The sequence below is a fragment of the Tyto alba genome, unplaced genomic scaffold (genome assembly GCF_018691265.1).
Source record: "Tyto alba isolate M040663 unplaced genomic scaffold, T.alba_DEE_v4.0 Super-Scaffold_17, whole genome shotgun sequence".
Lineage (NCBI taxonomy): Eukaryota > Metazoa > Chordata > Aves > Strigiformes > Tytonidae > Tyto > Tyto alba.
In genome coordinates this window covers 18218157-18241244 of record NW_024881279.1, presented here as the reverse complement: position 1 = coordinate 18241244, position 23088 = coordinate 18218157, and the positions used below count along the sequence as shown (strand labels likewise).

General features: G+C 37.8%; 1 protein-coding gene across 1 annotated transcript in view; it reads left to right on the top strand.

Annotated features, from left to right (window-relative positions):
* The window catches only part of SLIT3 (slit guidance ligand 3), a 525410-nt gene that overhangs the window by 426314 nt on the left and 76008 nt on the right, over positions 1 to 23088 (top strand). Inside the window, exons 22-27 of the mRNA XM_042790009.1 lie at positions 3644 to 3712; positions 4826 to 4897; positions 5082 to 5153; positions 11712 to 11783; positions 16371 to 16534; positions 20720 to 20844. Coding sequence (XP_042645943.1) covers positions 3644 to 3712; positions 4826 to 4897; positions 5082 to 5153; positions 11712 to 11783; positions 16371 to 16534; positions 20720 to 20844 — 574 coding nt within the window. The remainder of the gene's footprint in view (positions 1 to 3643; positions 3713 to 4825; positions 4898 to 5081; positions 5154 to 11711; positions 11784 to 16370; positions 16535 to 20719; positions 20845 to 23088) is intronic.

Genomic DNA, 23088 nt, shown 5'->3' with positions numbered 1-23088 from the left:
CCAATCTGCTATTTAAACTATAGAGTCTAGAGACTTTAGGAAGCAAATGAGGTTGTTTTGGATCCTAGTCAGTGTGTCTGTATTAAGGCAGCCGACACCCACTCTTGACTCTGACTGTCTGTATATTAATAACTTGATTCTGAGCATTAAAGTTGGGCATACATTTTTTTCATTCATGCCAGAATTTCTTTGCATGCCAGATGCCATGTACATCATCTTCCTTTGGCTAAGGATTGAAAAGAATGAAAAATACAATCTTCCCTCCACATCATTCTGCTATGGCTTGTTTGATTTTGTTTGGGCAGGGGGTCTGTGGCTTCATCCATGTTTGTTTGTTTATTTATATGCATACATAAATATGCAGAGTTTTGTAACTGGGCTATGCCCCTTCATCCTCAGGGATAATTCTGTTACTCACTATGTCCAGCTTCCAGCCCTCTCACAGCCCCATACATCACCTTCAGCCCAGTGAGGTGCAGAGCTGCTACCCCCACATCCCCCCCTGCTCGGACGAGGCCTGGCCCATGGTGGGCAGCAGCTCACCTGCAGCAGTCGGTTTCTTCAAATGTTGCATCTGAGATCTTCCTGTCTCTTGGCATGTTCCTATGCCCTAAAAGCTCTGGTTATTTCAAAATCATTGCACTTAAATGTGCTTTCAGAATGAATGACTTTTGCTTAAAAAATACTGACATTCTTTGTATAATGTGGTGAAAGGTTTAACAGTGGTGAATTGTTCTTATGCATGCATGAAAAGTATATTATCAGTAATTTTTCAGTGTAAAATTGTGTTTGTTCAGAAATTGTACCACTGGTATAAGTATTGCAGTTTTCTGCTAGCACATTTATATAACAATCAAATGGCTTGCAGTACAAATCCACAGCTATTCAAAGCAGATCTGCCGTAGGAGTTTAACTCCAGGGGTCTCCATGTCTACGTTGGTCTGAATAACGAAGCATTGGATTAAAATGTGCACCCTCAACTTTTGATTGCATCAGAAAGCAAAACAGGGGGGTAAACCTTGCCTAGCCATCATCAGGTTGTTCAAATTGCAGGCTGCTTCATATTGGGATCAACAAGAGAATATCCTGAAAATATATTTCTTAATATTTCAACACATTGCAAGAGTTGAGTGTCCTTTCCTAAAGGAAAATCATATATAACATCCAAATACATAATACATGACCTGCTTTTGATTTCCTTTGGAAATTCTTTGGATTTTACATTTGGAATAAAGACTGGACCCTTAACCTACCCTTATGCATGGGTTTAAGATTTGCAGCTTTCTGGGATGAAAGAGAAGGCTCAGACTTCCAGCAGCTAGCTGTGTCCATAGCAGACCATGACTGGGGAAATGAGACGTGATTTACCCTGTTTAAATAGTACTTACGTGGTTGAATTCTGAGGATCTTCTGTGTAACAATTTATGGTGTGAATTCACCAGGGAGCTCCATTTTCTAAATAATTTATGACAGATTTCATCAAAATGAAGCAAGTGACTTTACACTTGCTGAATACGAATATCCTTGGGAGGTGTAAATGTAGCATAGCTAACCCATTCCCTGGCTTGCGATAATCTGCATCAGCAGAGCCAGTGTTGCTACTTTGCAAGGGCTAACTGTTTACTAGGGAACACTGTCACTCGATGCTTGTGATCTCAGTGGATGGAGAGATTCATTTGTTCAGTGTCTGGGTGTTTTTTTTAATCAAGGAGGGATTTTGCTTTTGGCTAAATATTCAAAAACCCGTAGTCCTGCTTGTCCAGTCTAATCCTACCAGGAGCTAAATCAGCTCCACCGCATGCTCTAAGGTAACTCCGCCTTGATGGGAGCCCGTGCACAGGCAGAATGGGTAACCATGAGGCTGGGGTAGTACAGTTGGAGCAGTTTAGTTGAAAAGAGCTGAAGCAGCAGAAAATGTTGAGAGGGCATTATGCTGAAATAGAAAGGGGGGAAAAAATGTGGCAGTTATAAAATCTATTAGGTAAGAAATTCTGTTAGTGTTTATAGATTTTATTTTTAAATGATGTAAAAATAAAGTTTGTGGGAAAATTTTCTTGGATTTAGTTTACACAAATATCTCTGTGTTGTTACAATTAATGTAGAGAGGGAACATACAGCACAGTAATAATCTATTATTGTTGTTATTTGCTATAGTAAATGCAGAATAAGGAGGTCTGTTGCCAAAGAAAAGGAAATTGTATGTGTGGGATAAAAATTTTTAACATGATTATCGGATTATAGTTTCAGCAGTAGAGACAGCACATTAAGTGTTCTGGTGTCTGTGGGCTGCATTTCCTGGCTACACTTGATTATCTTTCAAAACATACCACATCAATTGCATTGCCCTGTGCCTACCTTAGGAAAAATCCCCCAAAGTATCTTGTAATGAAGGAAATATAATTTCATCATTTATCCTCACCTGTGGAGGGAGAAATGCCTTCCTCCTACACAGTATTTTCTGAGAAGGTAGCTTTGTTTCCTAGGTAGTTAGGGCTTCTGGCAGATGCCTGGAGGATCACCTGGACAGTGTCATGGCACCACAGTGGCCAATTGCCTTTGGAGCCTTACTACTTTGGTATCTTCCAGGGATGCAGTTTCACTCAAAAGCCAAGGTTAAGGAAAAGAACTCCAGCTCTGTTGTATTTGTATTATTATTATTTTGTAGTAAACGGGAAAAAAACCCACATCCCATTTCTACCACAGGTCAGCTGTGGAGTCTTGAGTACCCGTGCTCTCTTCTGAGCAAACATTTGGAAAGTATTATATTTGTTCAGGCCTTTTCCCTCGGTTACTGGATGTTCATGTTTATTCAGTGAAGAAAAACTGCAACATATAGGCACTATATGTCTGTATGAGGACACAGAGTTATCTGGAAAGGCTTCAGTGATATTGTGCATGTGTCTGAATAGAGACATATCCAGTGGTGTCTCAAACCTGGAAACACAAGCTGTTTTGTTAAATACTCTTAGTGCTTGTAGGAGGAGCCTGTATTGAAAGAGAACTTGGTCTTTGGTCTTCAATTTGTACCAAGTTTCCCTCCTGTAGCAGCGTACTTTGAAAAGGAAAGATAAGGAGGGTGTATATGCCATAGTAGGAATTGCACTAATGGATGTGTCATCAAACTCATGGATGTTTGTGTTGACATTGGAATAAGCGGGACTTTTTGCAGCACAGAGACCTGGCACTGCAGCTCCTCTTCTAGTTGTGGCTGTACAAGGAATTTACATGAACAAGACAAAAACTTTCCTAACAGGGTCAGTCAGCACTCAACATCCGTATGGAAAACTTGTTGAAGGTAACTTTAAGTTCAGGGCACAGGCCATACAATTTTTCTTCCCTTGTTCAGTTGCTGTCATAGAAAACCAAATGGTCACTTCTGTTTGCTGTAGGCCAGAGATCCTTTATTTGCTTGCAAGTCTTAAAAAAAAAAAAAAAAAAAAAAAAAAAAATCAATGAACTGCAGTCATGCTTTGCATGTGGGATAATTCACTTATAAAATAGCAACTGTTACAGTTTCAAAGCAATGAATCAAAGATAATTTCCTTAGTGACTGACTTTATATTTTCCTCATTCGTGGTGCAGATTGAATGACAGGAGTTCTTGTTAACATGTTTGTGTAATTGTCAAATTTGACTTTTTTCAGATACCTGGAAGGAAACCATCTGACTGCTGTGCCGAAGGGGCTCTCCACCTTCAGACACCTGACACTGATGTAAGAAACATGTGTTTACAATGTCAAGAAAATTACATGACTCCTTCTGCACTGTGTTGTAGGTAGAACATAAATAATTAGTATTTGGGGGAAAAAACCCACAAAACCCCAAAACCTTCTGTAAATTGAATATGGAAAGAATTTCACAGTGGCCACTGCTGCCAGTAAGTGTTCATAAAGAGTGGAGAAAGAGTGAGGTGACTGAGAGCACCAGAGACCCTTCCTCTGCAGGAGCTTCCAGCCTCTGCCAGAGGGCTAAACTCTCATGCAGGCTGCTACAGTTTCACTTGGCAGAATTATCTGTGCAAAGCTGTAAAGGTCATTAACAGAGGAGACGACATTAATTTGTTCTAGGTGAGGCAGTATTTATAATGCTAAGCAATGAAAATTTGCATAGCTGTTTCTGCTATGAATAGAGACACAACTAGACTTTGTTCAGTAAACTGCTGCCTGAAATACACAGGAGTGAAATTTCTTGACTGAACTATTTATCAGAATTTTTCAGGTGCTGTTTGAATCAGCAGTGTAGATACTCAAGTCAAATGGGCAGAACAACCTCAGACAAAAGCAACATGGAGGGAAAACTAAAATCCTCTGTTTTAAAATAATGTTTTATTTGGAAACATCTCTAATTTTGTTTTTCAAGGGAAAGCAGCAACAAACCAAAATGTTCTGTTTGAGCCTAGAAGACTTCTTTTAAATTAAAAATGAAATTTTGTACTAGTAGTTGTCAATGTGAAGAGCGTATGGAAATGGTTGGCCTGTAATACATTGCAAAGCAAGTTGGTACAGTAAATATTCACTCTTGCTTGTATCATTTATTAATTTATCCTTCTTAAAAAATTTTTGTGGTGTTTGCTGATTTTTTTTTTACTGAATGCTATATGCTGGAAATATGCTTTAACATTTCTGAGTCTGAGGCTTTTTAGGGAAGTCTGATATGCTTTGCTTTTAGAGCTCGCTCAGAGTTGATTAGAAAATATATCGATTGATCATATGTGACTTTTCAACTGCTTCAAGCATTTTGTTGTGCAGATATTATGTAATCTTTAAAAAAATACTTATTTCTCCATCCATACATATAAATGATATTTTCTCTGTCTGTGTCTTCAGTGATTTGAGCAACAACAGCATAAGCATTTTGGCCAATTACACCTTCAGCAACATGACTCAATTATCAACACTGTAAGTAGTCCAAAGTTTTGATAACAGTTTTAATTGCTTTACAGACACCATCCTTAGGTGTTGAGCAATTAGTATATATCTTATTACTTAAGCATGTGGCTTTCCATACTTCCTTATTGTTGAATAAGTAGTGAAATAATCAAAGAAAATACGGTGTTGTGACTCGGTTCTCTCTTTCTCCCAGCATCCTGAGTTACAATAGACTTCGGTGCATTCCAGTCCACGCGTTCAATGGGCTCAGGTCTCTTCGAGTTCTGTAAGTACCGCTTCTTTGATGCAGCTTAGTTGCAGCTTATTAGAATGCTGTTGATGGCAGGGAGATTTTTAATGAACAGATGGCTTTCACTTGATCCAGTAGTCATAAATATTTTCACACAATTAGCTTCAATGTTCTTGTACTTAGGTGCAATATGTACGGTAATGACTAGAGCAGGTTAAACTTGGAAAAGAAGCAATTACATATTTGCAGGAAGAATGACTTTTCTCTGATAGTTCAGGGACAAGAACTGTCATGAAAACAGGCCTCCAGAAGACTGCATAGTCTGTTTCTCTCTTCTACTTGAGCAACATCTGGGTACCCCACAGGAGAGGACTTTTCTCTTTGTCTGCAAAAACTTGATATTTTAGAGTGCAAGTTTGCATTGGATGCTTCAGCAAGAGTGTCTTTACTGAAAACTTACTAATTTTTAGAATATTTTCTATTCATTTAAATTTCTGCAGGCAATTTTTTACATAGAAGAATGAAATCTGAAAGGAAGTTAGAAGTCCCCACACTAAAACAATGAATTAGTCAAGCCAGTAGCTGAGCAATGCTGAGATGCCTGTCTCAAATGTCATTGTGAATGAAATTTCACGTCATGTTGACTTGCAGCACACTCAAAGATGTCCATGTGTGATTTCTTTCCTTGGAGATCCTTTTCTGCACTCTTTCTTTCCAGTGTATCTGCTTTCAGCAGCTTTCTGGATTGAACAATTTGCTTACAGTCTCTTCTGAAAGTCATCTTCTTTATACTGTCTTGGAGTGTGGGCTGTGGGCCTGTTTCTTGCAGCAAGCAGCCACCCCAGCTTTTCTTAGGCATCTGCTAGACTGACTTCTGCTTCAGTCTCGTATTTACTATCTCTCCTTCCCCATCTGCCCCATCAGAAACAAACCCTGGGTTGGGTTTGCTCCATTGTTTGTGTGGACAGGTGTGGATGGACCCTGTGTGGCTGCCAGGACAAGGTGGAGAAGCCACCTTCTCCCCATGACCCAGCAACACAAGTGGATCATTACTTGCACAGCAACTGAAAGCAAAGAAATTAAATAGCTTATCTGTGGTGAGATTGATTATTCAGTGTGTGGAAGGATAAAGAGCTTTAAACACTGAAAGGTCAGGAGAGAGGCATTGAAGAATATGTCCTGAGTGATTTGAAACTTCATGTTAGTACTTTGTATTTTTTTAGCAAAGTTAAATGTCATTCACATGCGGAAGTTTCTGTGAATTTAAAGAGCAGTGGTTGCTGTGCACTGACTGTAACTGTGGAATTAAGTGGCGACATGGGCAATACTGCAACTGTGGAAGCAATAGGGCTGTTTAGCTGAGCTCTTTTGCTGTGGTTTGAATGGTAAAATAGATATGTAGGTTTCAACCTCCTAACTTAGAAGAGAGCTTTAGATTCCCAGTTTTCATTAGTAAAACCAAGAAAGTTACGTGATTTGGATTTGTTGTTTTAAGTTTGGCTTGGGACTCTGATTTCTAGCGCACTAAGATGGTCACATTTGAGCTGTTACACGAGTCCTGAAATTCAGCCACAGATTAATATATTCTGTTTCATGGCTAAATAAATTATTCCATATGGAGCTGTCTTCTGGCATGCTTCTGATATGCAAGCTAGTTTGATTAAAGCTAAGTTTGGGACTCTACCGTGATTATAGTGTAGATATACCATGCCTCACTCTTTCCAATAGCTGCAACTTTTCTTTTCACTTCTGTTCTTCCAAGCCATGTATGGACAGAAAAAAAGGGCAATATTTTAACAATAGCTGTTATCTTTTGGCTTTTTAAAATGATCTGCTAATCAAATTGAAAAAATATCTTCCTCCTTCAAGGGAGAAGCCCTCCCTGTCTTGCACAGATCAGCACGAGTGAAATAAAGCCTAAATGGGAATCTCTGCTTCTGTTCCATGCATTTGGAGACCTCCAGATTGATTTGATTTATTATGGCCCACAAAACTCTGGTATCAGCTACAACTTTTGTCACATGTCATATATGTTGTTATTAAAAATCAATTCTCCAGAGAGAAAATGGCTTCTGAGTGACAGTGTGCAATCTGTTATTGTCAGTTATTTATTATCCATATTCTCAGGGGAATTTAAAAGAGAAAACATCAGCAAAACAATTTCCACTTTTTTTTCTTTTTTTAATAAAAAGAATATAGAGATCTCATTACCTTTAGTTGTGCATGCCTCTGAAGGTAGCAGACACTTCTCATACAGGCTTCTGTGTCTTCCAAATTCCTTACGTCTTCTTTAATTTTTGCCTCTCTATAGTAAATAAAGTAAATATGTATTTGAAAATTGGAATAATCATAGATGTATGATGAAGTTGATCTTTGACAGATATCTGGTTGTGTCCTCTCTCTCCATTTTTCAGCACAAGCCCAACTGAGAAAACTGCAGAGTCAACATGTTTATGTTTAAGCTTGAATATATATCAGTGTTTATGCAATCAGGCCTTTAATCTTCGGTCTTCCCATGACTTATCCATAACAGCAGGCAAAGTGGGCTGGGGAGTAATTTCAACATAGAGCCTTAAGGATTTTTTTAATAAACAAGAGTTAATATCAGTAGGTTTTTGCACCAAAGCTATAGCAGTGAAAAATTGTGGGTTTGGTTTTGGGTTTTGTTTTTTTTTTTTTTGTCCAAAGCTAGTCTTTTTAGAAGCCAAATGCAAACATATTTAAAAAGCTGAGATTGAGACAAAGTAATTATAAGTATTAGAACTCTCTGATAGACCTGACCTGATTATTTTAAAGATTATTTTTATTGTTTGACAGTGTTGTAACTTATGACATTTTGTCCTGATTTAATTGAGGCAAAGTCCAGAAATAAAAATACTTTCTGAGATTGCTAAACAATTTTCCATGTTATCTTTATGAAAACAGTTATGAGATGTGTTACAGAATATTGTACTAACATGAGATATTCTAGTTTTACTGAAAAGTGATGAATATTTGCTGCAGTTCAAAGCTCACACCAACATAGTATTATGTGTGATGATAAAGCTACCACTAATACTCTTCAGGCACAACCGTGGAGCCATATTTTGCAATATACTTTCACTGTTGAATGCTGCACTGATTTGACCTAACAAAAATACTATCTGGCTTTGTTTCTTTTTCCTTTTTTTTTTTTTTTTTTTTTTTCATGGCAGAATGACTACTTGTACTTATCCAGTAAATCTGTAAAAGGTGCTGCTGTTATGAACATTGCGCACTGTGGCTTCCCTCTTCCTCTGACGTCTGAGTTGTGTGGGTTTCTGTAGGGTTTGGCATCCTTCGGGGTTCATTGCAGGTGTTTGCCCTTGATGGGATGTGGCTCCGTAAGATCAGCCAAGCTTTTAGCCACATTTCTGTTCTTACAGGGTTAGTCACTGTTTACTGAAAAAGCATCCCCTTTGTGTCTATAGGAACCTATTGTTATGAAACAGTGGTCTAGGAGACAGGACTTGGGAACAGCTAGTAATAGAAAAAAACAACCAAAATAAAAACCAACCCAAAAGGGTATGTTTAGTTAATTTTCTTGCCTGAATACAAATTAATGTTACATACAGAAGAAAGTTTTTGTTTCAAGAATTCAAGTGTTTTGTTACTTTGTGCTCTGAGAGGAGATCCACATCACCTTAAATTCATACCCTTGCTGTTTACCAATGTTTAGACAAGAGGATACCTAGAAGTTGTGCTTTTCAGAGAGAACACACACCTCAATGTGTGTGCTTTAACTGTCCACATATTTTAAGATCTTATTTGACCATTTGCTTATAAGGTTTTTTGGTGTAAAAATGTGTTCCTGTTGTTGATCTAAGTGGAAAAAGATTTTCTTGCAGTGTTGAATTCTCTCGCCACTATTTATTATTGTGGGGTTTAGGTCTTTTAGCATTTATCATTTCATTTTAGCTGCATGGGTGATGATGTTGCTGACATTATTTTTTTACTAAAAAGCAGGCATTTTCAATGTTTGAAATATGTAGTCAGGCCATTCATTCCAAATAGTTTTATATTTCTGATGGTTTTACTTTCTTACAGCTAAATGGCTTTGTTGTTCTTCAGCTTCTCTTGGAAGAAGTTTCCCAGACATCTGGGAAGGAAAATGTACCCCTTCACAGAATAAACACAACTGATATGAAGATAGATATAAGTTTTGCTGTCTGTTCAGAGAGAATCTTCTTGCACATGTTTAAGTAGTTTAAAAGATCAGAATGTGAGGTCATTATGAATGACTGCTTATTTAAATATGCTCATTTCACTCAAGGAGGGAACATTCTGCTGACAAGTTGTTGACCCAGCTTGATCTTGCATCCTCATACCAACAAAAATACTCATATAATAACTGTGAGGCATGTCTCAGTTAGTTGGACATTCAGTATAGAATTAGTGAATGTGCTTTAACTGGAGTTACTGTGTGGGAGCTCATATCCTTCCTGTTCCTGTTTGGATTAATTGCTTGGACATCCATCCTTTTATATGCCAAGTATTATTATTAATAGCCAAAACCTAGGTATGCCTAAAAGAAAATTTCAGAATCAGGATGTTGGAAGGGGAAGTTTTTGGTATACTGACATCAAGAGCTGGAGAGAGATGCCAGCAGGATAACTCTGCTGTAGTTTTTGTGGCTTCATGCTCTGTAGAAAACCTTTGCAGTGCAATAAGATAGAAACTGCATCTGCAATGAGAACTGTGAAACGTGATCATGGTGACGTTGCTTATGTTCACACAGTTCACAGCGCATGGTAGGGCCCAGCCTCATGGAGACAGGACAAGATGCATCTTCCCCTGGCAAGTCTGGCTTTTCTTGCTGTGTGTACACTGGTGTAAGGCAGTGTGTAAAGGTGGAATTCGTAAGAGTTGTGAGGCATCATGTAGATCCTGGTGAAGCTTATCGTGGTGTTAGGGAAGAAATGGTGTAAAAAGAGATGCTTTTATTTTCATCTGGGGCTATTGTGTATTTCCATGGGCCCAGATGTTTGGTTTCTTTTAAATAAACTCAATGTACACCATTTCAAGAATCTCTACAGTCACAGAAATAAAAAATAAGATATGATTATTGTGTTCCACAAATTACCAGGTAAATTAGAAAATAAATGAGTTGAGGGAAGGAGCTGCTACAAAACTGACACACAGCAGGTTTCTGTTTTCCACCTTCCTCTGCCACGTCTGGAGCACTGAGAGTAATTCCTGGACCTGGGAAAGAGGACGTAAAGAATACAGCAATTTGCTATAACTGAACCAGCTCAGGGGAGAAATGCAAAAGAAAATAGAATTTTAAAATATTGATGTCCTGTTCCTTTGCAAGTTTTCTACCAACTTTTGTTTAAGAAATGGCTAGTGAGATCCAGCAGAATTGACTGCTGTTAGCTCCTTATAAATTCTTACTGTTTATTACTATGTAAAATAGCAAACTGGTATTCAGTGATAAGCAAACTAGAAAAGCTAGAATAAACTATGAATATTCTTCTCTATGATATTTTTTGCCAGATAATGATCTAGTGAGACAGAAGATGCAGCAGCTGAATAGCTGATTTTGTTTATTTATAAAATAAAATCTACATTATTGTGTATCTTCTCTGGTGCATTTTCTGGATAGTTTTTATTCAGTTGTTATCCCCAGCATCCTGTACCCTCCCGTACATTCATTTGTTGCTGCATGTTTCCCTGACTGATTGCAGCCTTGGGGCTGCAAGAAGTGCTCTTCCTCTCTGTCACAACCTCTAGTGCTGGTGCCCTACTTTGTAGCAGGGCCTTCAGTTGCAATTGCAAAGAAAACCGCAAGTAATCACAAATAATGATTTTTACTCTTGTGTCTGCCACTTATAATACAAGTATTGTGCTTTACAAGCTGCGTGAAAAATCATTCCATTTATGCTGGCCTATGTAACACACACATAAATGTATTTTTTAGAAAAGAGATAAAGTGGCTGCTTAAATTGTCCTGAAAACAGTAGAGAGCCCCTTTGGAAGGATCCTGAAAACCCCGCTAGAAAAATGTTAGTTTCTTTGCACAGGGTGAATAATGCCCTAAAACAACTAATTTCAAGTATTTTCTCTGGTAGCATAAATGTATTTGTCAAACAGATTTTAAAAATACAGCACATAGAGGTATTTCCTACTGTAAGAATGTGAAAGTGCAGCTATATTTGCCCTCATGGACCCTTGTTCTCTCCTATCATCTCTCTGAAGTCAATATTTAATTTAGCTTTCACAGCTCCTATTTGCCCGTTCTATTTTTTACTGTGTTTCCAGCTAATGGGATTCTATACAAGAATACAGCTCTGTATGTGAGGGTCTGCTTGTCATCAATGCACTTTTAATAACATAAATAGTATGCCACCTTTTTAATTTAAAACATTAGTCACCAACAATTCCTATTGTATCGTTATTTTAATGCCAACATCTAGAAGTAGAAGTAATAAAGCATGAAAACTCATGAGTTGTGAAGTCCCTAGAAACTCTCAAAGAAACAATATTAAACATCCTTCATAAGTACCAATTCCTTCACTTGTGGGATGCAGATAAAATACTGTGGTTTCATACCTTCCTGCTTCTCCCCTCTTCTAGGACACTTCATGGAAACGATATTTCCACTGTTCCCGAAGGTTCTTTCAACGACCTGGTATCCTTGTCCCATCTGTAAGTACTTCTGCCTGGGTTCATCTGATTGATTGACAGTTTCAGATTTGTAAAACAGTACATATTATTACAAATTTAAGATGGTGTAGCTTTTCTGTTTTTCCTGCTCACTTTCCATGTTCTGCTCTGGATATTCATAGTGCATCTGTTCAAAGAAAATAAAAAAAATGCTAGAACCTGTTGTTATTAGTTACCAAAATATTTTCTTAAGGAAAACCAAATGAGCAAATGTGACAGTTTCCTCTTCTGTGGACTTTGTGTTTAAGGCTTTCTTTCAGCATTGTCTATGTGAAATGCAGAGTGTGTTATGGTCTGAGAGTGAGACAGGAAACCTCCCACAAAGAGCAAATATTAAGCAAATGTGAATTCCTGGTTTAATAAGTGTCATATGTTTTGCATACTGAAATGTCAGTGTATGAACTTGTTGATGAATCACTACTTCAGATGTATATTTAATCATATGGAAATTGGTCATTTCACAGCATTAATACTTCATAATTTGCAAAAATTATTACACATTTCAGATATTTCAGGAAATTACTATTCTATTGATGGAGGTCCAGGATATTTTTAAATGCACTTTGGTTGATGAAAGAACTGTAGAGACAAATAGCTGCAATTGTTACAAAATAAACCTAAAGTGTAACAGTTGGTGCCAAAAGAGTGAGCAGAAAATGTTTTTTCACGGAGATAATGTGTGATACTTCACATTATTAGACAGTGGATGTAAAGGAAAAGTAATTTTGTGTAGCATGTTTCTTGATTACTGTCCTCAAGTAATCAGAGGGTTGGGTATGTCTTGGTCATTTTGTGAAGTGACTAGTTTCACAAGTTGATACAGAAGTTTTCTGCTCTGATGCTGCCCTCATGCACATGAGTTGATGTTGATGCGTACACATCTTGAGACATACAAACAGATACATGTGCATTTAACATAAATTTTATACCTCTGTTTCTCTCTTCACAACCGTAAGCATGCCCTCCAGAGCACTGAACACAAGGTTCAGTTAATATTTACATATTTTCTGGATAGCAAGTATGTCCTTGGACTGTTTATTTCTCTATAACAGCTTTCTGTCTCAGTTTCTCTCTGGACAATAGAAAATAAAGATACCTCAGATTGGTAGAGACAGAAACCATATGTGAGCAACTTAGGCAATTTAGGCTTCAGCAGAGAGATAACCTTCTCTATTTCAAGCTTACACCTTGGTATCTAAATCAGAGGATAATATTGTTTTTGCGCAACATGTGTTTCTTCTTCATGTTCACAGTATGGTCAAATCATTTAGCATGTTGATTTGGGATGAAAGTCTGACTGAACTGAAGCCCTCTGCCTCCTTTCGGAAGCACAGTGACACCTCCCATACTGGGAATCTGGCTTCTGAGGGTATTTTTAGAACTCAAGAGATAAACTTATCATGCCCCATTTGTTTGGATCTTCCTCAGGGTTTACTTTAAATGAAGTGCAGATGCAATTTTCCTGGGTAAACCGTTCACCTTAGGGAGTGATAAAAACCCCTTTGGCCCAATACAATCACTGCAGTCTATCTGTTTAGATATATGTGCTGCCAGAAATGTAAAATACACAAAGCTCAAATGAACAGTAATAAATAGGATCCATAAAATAAATAAGACCTGTCTGGGGTGTAATTTGCACAGTTGAACAATTGAATTTTACAGTGCAATTGTGCTCTCCAATTTCTTGAAGAGGATTCTGAAACTTCTAGCAACCACAATGATTTTTGCTCTTCACATGCCAGGAAAAGCTGTGTTTAGTCAAACGAAGTCATACATAATTGAAAATAAATTCATTTTGAGCTCTTCCTGTTATATTGATCTTCAAGGAGGAAGCAGGCACTTGGAATAATTTTGAAAATGTTATAAGGGGTAGCTGCTTATCAAACTAATAATGCATGGGAAAACAAAATTTTCTGTTAAATTTACAAGTTGCATAGCTGAGAGTAGGATATATATTATGGCTGGAGAAAGCTGATTCCAAGGTGTTAAGCAGGATGATTAGCCTGGGCCTTCTGCATCAGTATAGTTTGGCAGGGAGGATAAGGGAAGAGGGAGGGTATCAAATCTACCTTTGCAAAGAATTGCAAAGAAATATTTGTCTGGCATAGACAAAACTACTGGTTTTATTCAGAGTCTTTTCCAATATCTTTAGATGGGTCTGTAATTGGAAGAACAAAACTGAGATCTAGAAACTTCAGTCACTTTTCCATAGCTTTTTAAAGCCTGCAAGAAAATGTTCACCAAATTTTCTTTACATTGTAAACATCATATTGTTGTAATGTAACTATTATAACAAACTATTTAACTGATATACCTCATTAAAGACAGAGGAAGGTTTGTATATGGTATACACACACTAGTTTTGTTTACTATTTATTACTTTATTTACTTGAATCATATAATTGTCTAGTTAAGCCATAGCTATACTAACTTGTTCAGTCCAGGGCAGTGATAACAATGTTGCAGCACTACTGAATGATCACATGTATTAATACTTAAAAAGAACCCAAAATCCATTGGGGTAGAACAGAGACCACCTCAGCGTGGCCCATTCCTGCATTTTCTGTCCTCACTGTTGCACACAACTCTGTAACTGATTCAGCTCCCTAAATCCTGCCCACACACCAGCTGGCCCCTCGGCACTCCAGGGACTCCACCAAAAAACCTTGGTAGTGGATGCTGCGTACAGCAGGTATTTCTATCAGACATATTTTCGATAAACAGCTCAGATTCCTAATCCTGTTGAATCGTCTCATCTTTACTCAAATTTATGTTAGTTACCTATAAATATAAGTTGTCCCCTCCTCTGTTTCTCCACATTATCATGGCAAGAGTTATTTTAATTGACTTTATTCTAAGTTGCCTAAAAAAAAAAAGTGTCTGAACAGAAATATCTGCACATTTTTAAAATGCTCGTAGTGGTATTTTATTACAGCACAAGTTATTTTTACCTTCTGGAAATATTTTTCTGTAATGGGCAAAGAAATAGAGTATGTTGGAATTCATGAATGAAGATACAAGAATTCACTATAGTTCCTAGAAACTAAGAAAAAAGCCCAACAAAACCACAAACAAAAGAATGGAAAGATACACGCGGTAATTTCTGCAGTTGTACAACAATGTTATTGGTAATCATTTCTAGTGTCTATAGAGCAGCCTTATTTCTACTGTAGTTTATAAAGATTAATTAACACAGTAACTAGCTTTGTGTTGTCCTCCCACTCCCATTTTATATATGGCAGTTTCTCAATGCTGAAGTTAATTTCTTGGTCCAACTTTCACTGCTGCTTTTTGTTTGACCTTGGACAAGTGAGCCAGTTGATCACAGTTACAGGGTCAAAAAGTCAACCCAGTATTTTTTTTTCTGTTATAAGCAATGGATTTACAGAAGGAATGGATGGGTATTTTTTAATACTCTGCTGCAGTACACATTTAATTTTGATGAATGAGCCCTAGACAAGGTTTGAACCTATGAACTCTCATTATGAAACTGTCTAGGGCACAGTGGGTTCATTAGTCACTCCAGTAGAAATGTATCAACAAATTTACCAGAGGTTTCTATCTTAATATCCTGTCCGATATGTTTTTATTTGAAAGAAGCTTGAGTTTAAAATACCGTCTTAAAAATAGTTTGTAACATATGCAGAAATAGTAAAGTCTAAAACCCAGTTTGAATTATTGGTTTCTTTAGTATCTTTTCCCTATGCTAATCTTTATTTAGTTAATTTTATTCCCATGGCAAGTCAAGTGTTTTACAGCTAAAGCCTTACATTTACCTTCGGCAAACTAAATTCAGACTTCCAACATACATTTTTTCACACTTTCAAAAATTAATTGTTTTTAAACTGACTTTTTTGAAGTCTGGACTTTGTCTGTAATTGGCTGATTGCCTGAAAAGACACTTTAAGAGAAAAAATAATGTAAATGAGTCAAAGCAGCCCCTAAACTTAAGGTAAAACGTTTGTTTTCTTTTGGATAATCTTCATGAATAACAAAAAAGTTTTGTGAATTATAATTACACTATGTGAATCCATCTACTTAACCATATGACCTAACTCAAGTGATGAGTTAACCATGAAATGCATTTCCAAAGCCATAAACAAACTTAGCAGACACCAGGTTGAAGTTTTGCAAACAGGGGTATCCTCTGTGTGCATGTTTCATCTAGTGAGGACACATGAGCATGAGTCATCAGATTCAAACTAAATTGCACAATTCACTGTTAGAATATGGTCATGAAGGCCAAAGACTTAAATAAAAGAAACAAATGGGAAAAATTTGATAAAAGCAGTCTGTCTGGTGACATTGCTCAAGCACAATTGTTTGAAAAAGTGATTTGTTGTTAGGTATTTATGAAAGCTCCCTAACTAATGATGGGAAGAAAGGAAAAGAGTGGGAATACTGGGGGAGATAAAGCTAAAAGACATCCTGAATACTCAAGATCTTTCCCACATTTTGAAGTAAAGCACTGCTGTAAAAGTGTAGAATAAAATGTGCCTCAGTAAGATCGGGGATGTTATATTTGCTTGCAAGCCAACATAACTGCTGTTAATTGTTTTACACCACAAGGGCCCTAGGTACCAACCCTCTGCACTGTGACTGCAACCTCCGCTGGCTGTCCGAGTGGGTGAAGGCAGGGTACAAGGAGCCAGGGATAGCCCGCTGCAGCGGGCCTGACACCATGGTGGACAGGCTGCTCCTCACAACACCAACTCACCACTTCCAGTGCAAAGGTAGGAGCAAGCTGGGAGGCTCTCTGTTCTGTCCTATTGCTTATCCTCATATGCAGTGCTTTATTTTTATACTCTTGGAAGCTGTTTGGTTTTAAAGTGAGTTGGCGGGGCGGGGGGGGGGGAGGAGTTGGCTTTGGCTTTCATTTTCTGAACCATCACACTACACTCAAGTTGTATTTTCAAGTGTTCTTCCACAAAGTACAGTTAACTGCACCACTGAAAGGAAAACCAGCAAACCCCGGAAGAGTTAGTATTTCTGTTGCTCACACCAGAGATAATGGCAAGTTAGCATATAGGATGTTGCTAGAATTTATTTGAGCAAATAAATTGGTTTTGCTCTTCTACCTACCCCAGAAAACTTTGGTAAAATAAGAGTTATTTTTAAAATACAGAGCACTCTAGTTTTTATGTACATTTACTTGCAATCTGAGAAACCGAGAATTCTTCTGGAAAGCAAGTATTTACCAAGAGTACATTTCAATTTGAAGATCTGCAAACTGTCCTCATCAGCTCTCTATCAGAAACTGGAGATGATGGAAAATGTTTCATGTCTGAATACAGTGTACATTCATTCAGGAGAGGGTTGAGGTGCAGCTGTTAACAATAAGGGGTAGTCAGTGTTAGGGGTGTGCTGCATTAGAGAGCAGTTAGACAAATGACAGCACACTTTTTTTTCATGGATAAAGTAAGTAGCTTGCTGCTGAATGTAGGTTAAGATATACCTGTATGTTCTTACTGTAAAAAAAGTTTTGAAGGTTCACTTATGTTACCAGTGAGTATGTGAAGATGTAGCTATATTTGTAGTGGAAAGATGGGTTGGTAGCCTCTTTTAGAAATGGAAACGAGGGCATAAAGCCTGTTTTTATGCCTCTCAGAGTGCCACACACATGTACAGTACTGCTTGGCAGCATGGTTTTGTAGAGGCTGAGATTAAACTGCTGAACAAACAAATGATGGTGTTGAGGTGGGTTTAGAACATGGATTCCCAAGCCTGAGTTGAATTTTATGCCCTTTCATATATATTTTTAATAACTATAACCTTATAATTTAATTACTTTGAAATGTCAGCCTCAAGGCTATCAGAACTCTGACTATAATTATCAGAACTACAGACTTTATAATAGCCTCTCAAATGTGAGATACAAATATACTCTAAAAATACCAAATAACGTACTTGTTCACACGAAGCGAAACAAAATTATTGTATTTACATATGAAACAGGGCCTGAAAATTAACCCAGAAAGATGAACTAGGTGACCACTTCATTCTGAAACTGTAATACATCAATAGTTATGCTTATTTTCTCTCAAAACTAAGCAGGCAGCTCTTAGGCAAGAGACAGGCAAACCTGTGATTCAGACTATTAAAAACACCTGTATGGTTTTTATGTAATTATTAGCTTGGTCCACTGGAAAACTGGTGGGCTCTCTGCTATTCCCAGCAGGCTCCATGGCTCACTTTATCTGAATAGAAAAGGAGAAAAAAGTGTTGATTTGAAAGTAGTCTTTGGACGAGCAGAAACTGTTGATGGTCTGGAGGAGTGGCAGTATACTCCAGGCCCTAGCAGAATCCACCTTTTCTAATCACAGTGCATATATTTTGAAAAACAATGCGTGATTTGGTAGTCTAACTGAACCAATTTCCCATGTGTGTGTTTAAGATCCAATGCCCGTGCTATTCTGTCCGGACACCGGTGATGCTCTTTTATGGTAAAGCAACAGGATTTATCACGATGTCAAGCGCAGGTTTTCCCTCGGGCTGGAGCCACGCGCGTGGCCGGTGACAGGGTGCGGTGCCGCCCGGGTTTGTCCTGCAGCTGCATCGCCCTCTCGTTCGTTGCAGAGCTGAACCTGAGACATGTGCCAGTCAGCAGCAGAACGAGACTGTCTGTGGGGTGACACAGAGTGTCCAGGGATATGTCCGTGTAGGTGCAGTCCTAGCTCTAGCACGGCTAGCACGGAGCTCAGGGTGAGCTGAGCCCCCTGGCCCCCTAAAAGCCCGAGTCATTGCTGCAAAATGCTGAGCTTGGTACCTTGAGATGCTTGTACAAAGGTAGTGCATAGATGTCCTCTGTGACCTCCAGTAACTTTTACATTTAAAAAAAATAGAGTTTAACTTATTCTTATTAAAATTATGTTTTTAGCCTGTGACTGAGCAGAAGGTTATGTCTCAGCAGAGCCAAGAAAATAAAAGTATGTAATGTGCAAGTCATGCAAACTCAGCTCTGCTTTTTATTAAATTGCCCTCCTAGTTATGCAGTAGAGCAAAGGAATGTGCTGGGCTGAGGGCATTTTGCTATATGGATTTATAAATCAAATCCACAAGGGCAAACTAATGAACTACTTAACTGCTAGGAACTAACACTGTTCCTATTAGCTCCTACATTGATTAGCTTTGATCTATGCCATAGGAATAAATGGAAAATGTACGTGTGTGTATTATGAAATAAATAAATAACAGAACAAATTCTGGCTTAGTGACCTCTAAATCTAGAAGAGCAGCACTGCTGCCTGTCTCTTGAGCTCTCCAAGAAGCTACCTTCCTATATTCTTTGAACATTCTACCTTCATAACAAAAGTAGCTTAGATATGCCACATTCCACCCCCTGCCAGAGCCAGAAATTCAGATGTTATTTCCTCTTGCTGTCCTAACTCTAAGTTAAAAGCATGTATGGCATTTGGTTAGACATAAATGCAAAGATAGAAGAGTGCAACAACAGTCTTTGATTTGATTTTTTGGATTTATTACTTCTTGTGTATTTTTAACTCATTATTGCATGTTACACTCTGCAATCAACTGTGCCCTGTTAACAGAACATTGCATGTTGCACTCTGCCATCAGTGGCCCTGATAACACCACCATCAGTATAGGATCAGTATATAGCCTTTACATTGCAGGTACTTTTCAGCTGAGACTCCTTGGTAGCTATTTCTGACATGTTCTTACACCCTGTTGGTGCTGTACAACTATTCAATTTAATAATGAGGGTTTATCTCATACAGGATGGTCCAAAGCAAATCCTTGACTAGAAGGGATTTTTTTCATCCTTAGTTTTGGTCACCTTCTCGAGCTCCACCTTCTCTTTAACATCAAGAATAAGCTGATTTTCTTAATTTTCAGGATGTTTCACAATTTATTCCTTCTTATCATTTATCATGCAATAACAGAAGCTCTGTGCCCACTTCTGATTAGCACAGGACCAATTTTAAGTTCTTTTAAAATATATTTCCTTAAAAATGAAATAAAGTTATTTTATGGTCTTTACTCCTAGTATAATATAAGCTCTTTTAAAGTGTTAAGTTTTATTTTTTATGTGTAAAAGGTGTTAACTCATTAATATTCAAAATGAAGCCATTTCAAAATCACCATTTCTTTAACTGTAAATATAACGGCCTATACAGCTCTCTGTAAAATCTCAACGATAAAATATTGATTGACTTGGTACCCCAAATGTACTTAGTATTGTTTTGGCCTCTGTTCATTTTCCTGCTCACCCACAAACATTACTACTTCTCTCAAAGAGTTCTGTTAAAAAATGTGATTTATTAAATGGTTTAAATAAGGCCATGTGTATTTACCTGCATACATTTGCATCTTTGCATATTTGCTGCGTTTTGCTGAGATAGCTCAATGTTGATAATTATTATTCTGGGCAGAACAGGAAGAAAGTAGGTTTTGAACTCTGTTAAAATTAAGGATGGTAAAACACTTGGCACCTAAATATTCCCTTAAGCCCTTAACTAAATCTTTCTTATGCATGTTTTTTATTTCTGCTGTTGCATCTGCACTTTCATTCCTATACCAGCCATAGAAATGTCATGTTGTAGTTCCCTAGGGGTTGCTATTGCAGAATTTCCAGCACTGAAAGAAAGAAAGATTGCTGAAAGCCATATATCCATAAGCCCACTCTCTGGAGATTCCCAACATGTTTTTTCAGAGCTGATGTTTGCATGTCCAGGAGAATATAAGCATCACTGAGACTTGCCTCGTGCTTGATTTAACTACTTAAAACCTCTCTGATACTTGGGAGTCCCATGCTGTTTTATAAATCTGCACCAGCAGCATGTGTATTTGTGCCAATGCAGGGTGAATACTGCATTAGGAAAAAATGTATCTGTGAGTATGTGAAGTATTAGCTTTTGTAATCCAGTTCCCTATTTGTACACTGTGTTTTGCCTTTCCAGATCCGGTAGATATCAGTGTTGTGTCCAAGTGTAACCCCTGCCTCTCCAATCCATGTAAGAACAACGGGACATGCAACAATGATCCAGTGGAGTTTTATCAATGCACTTGCCCTTTTGGCTTCAAGGTATGACTACAAATGAACTACATGAAAAGCAATAAAGTGTTCCCCATCCCTTCTGTTTTCTTAATTGTTGTACCGTGAGAAGTCAATTTTACAGGCAACTGAGCTCAAAAGATCCCTTACTCAAGTAGATTGTGTGTGACCTTTAAACTGCTCCCCACTACAAATTTTATCCCGTGCAATCAGAAAGACATTTCTTTCTCTCTATGCTGTGACTATACAGATCATTCTGAGCAACTTGCTCTAGTTGACCCTGCTTTGAGTGGGGTGGTTGGACTAGACTATCTCCAGAGGTCACTTCCAACCGTGGGCATTCTCTGATTCTTTGATCTAGACATCCATATGAAATGGCAAGTTGATTTTATCTTCCTTTTAATTTCTTTTCTTTTGCCAGTAACAAGATAATCACTTCATACACTGCCAGGCTAAAGAGGAGGCAGCTCAGATGAGAATTAAGGGCCAGTTTAGTCCACAGCAACAGAACATGGATACCTGCTAGTTTACATCCATCTTGCACAGACTGATTAGCAGAAAGGTGATAACTGATCAGACACAACCACTAGCTCAGCTGTCTCTGACTTCTGAGCACTGGTGTCCATAGAGTGATCTGCAAATGTGAAATCCTGTAGATGCCAAGCATTGTGAGCATGCAGTGTCAGCTTCCTGATACCATCTGAAAATCTGAAAATAGTGTCATTGAGTAATGCAGTTTCTTCTGTAGTGATAGGTAACTCCTGTTGTTAACACTGCATCATGAGAGCTCGAGGCTACCAAGACTTTGTTTCAGAGCTGATAGAACTGGAAAACTAGCTCAGTAGTCAGTAGCTTAGCAGTTAAGTATAAGTAATAAATGAGGCATAAGATCTGTAAAACAACTCGGGGGGGAGGTGTGGGGATCAGATGTGATGGCTAGAGAAGTAGGTTGCGTCCTGTAGACTGTTACTTGATTTGCCTCATTGGATATTTCTTACGGAGTCTTGGTCAGTTGAAGCAGATGATCATAAAACACAGAGTAATAAGAACTAAAGGGAAAAAAAGAAGGGCAAAACCAGACATATGTGTGGGAAGTATGCACAAGTATCCATGTCTTACATTTCAGGTAGGATTTAGGAATTAGTTGGTTCTGATGATATCACCATTTCCCTTCTCTATTTGCCAAGGATACATCCCAGATGGTAACAGAGTAATTGCAGTAGATCCCTGAAACATTGGAAAAGGGAAGATGTAAAGCTCATTTCTTTTATTACATCCCAGTGCCCCCACACCTAGTACTCAAGAATAATAACAATTCTCCTAAATAGTTGAAAAAGCCATTGGAAATTTCCTCTCATTAAAAACCCTTCAAACCATTGGCATATCAGGCAACAACATTTCAGGATCTTAAAAGACCATAGTGTTAAAAATTCATTTAACTGAAACTGCTTGGTAACAATTGATACATCTTTACAATGAGGGAAAATGTGGCAGTTTATCTCCTCAGGTTAATAGAAGAATGGTCATTTTAATTTGACGTTTAACATAAACTAGGTTGAATTCTTCAGATGGGACTAGGTGACTGTTAGGGTAACTTGGAAAGTAAATGCTTTCAAATCTAGCAGGAAAATAAATATCTTACTCCATAAGACATGTATCATGGAACAGGTATCGAGGTTATTCAAAGTAGAAATTTGTTGGTTATGAGTATATCTCTTTTTTTGCCCTTAGTTTTTTTTTGTGTTTTTTCTTTTTTTTCTTTTACAGTATTTCTGTATTAGCAAATGCACTAGTATAGATGCATTTATACTGCTAGAAGACATGTTTATAAAGGAAGGATTTATTAACAAGAATAATCCTCTAGTTATATTAGCAATCACGTTCTAGTGTGCACATTAGACCTCAGTATACATCGTTTTACTTAGAAAGATTTTGATAAACTCTTGAAGTGACTCAGTTTAAACATCTCATTGACCATCCAGCTTTTCTCCTCTCTCACACACTTTATCAGGTAACATTCAGTGTGTGAATGCAAAACCTAAAACCACTTGTGAGCTTGTAAGCACCAAGCCGTCATCCAAGCATGGCAGAGAGCAAACAGACCCAGGCATGGCACTTAGATCAGAGTTTAAAAAAACTGACTGGATAACAGTACAGGGAGAATTGGTGGAAATTTAATAAGCAAAAAAGAACTGTGTGTCTTTACCACAGGTTTTTGAATAAAAATGAAATATGACAGGTCCAAATGCAAACCATATGAAAGGAGCACTCTAT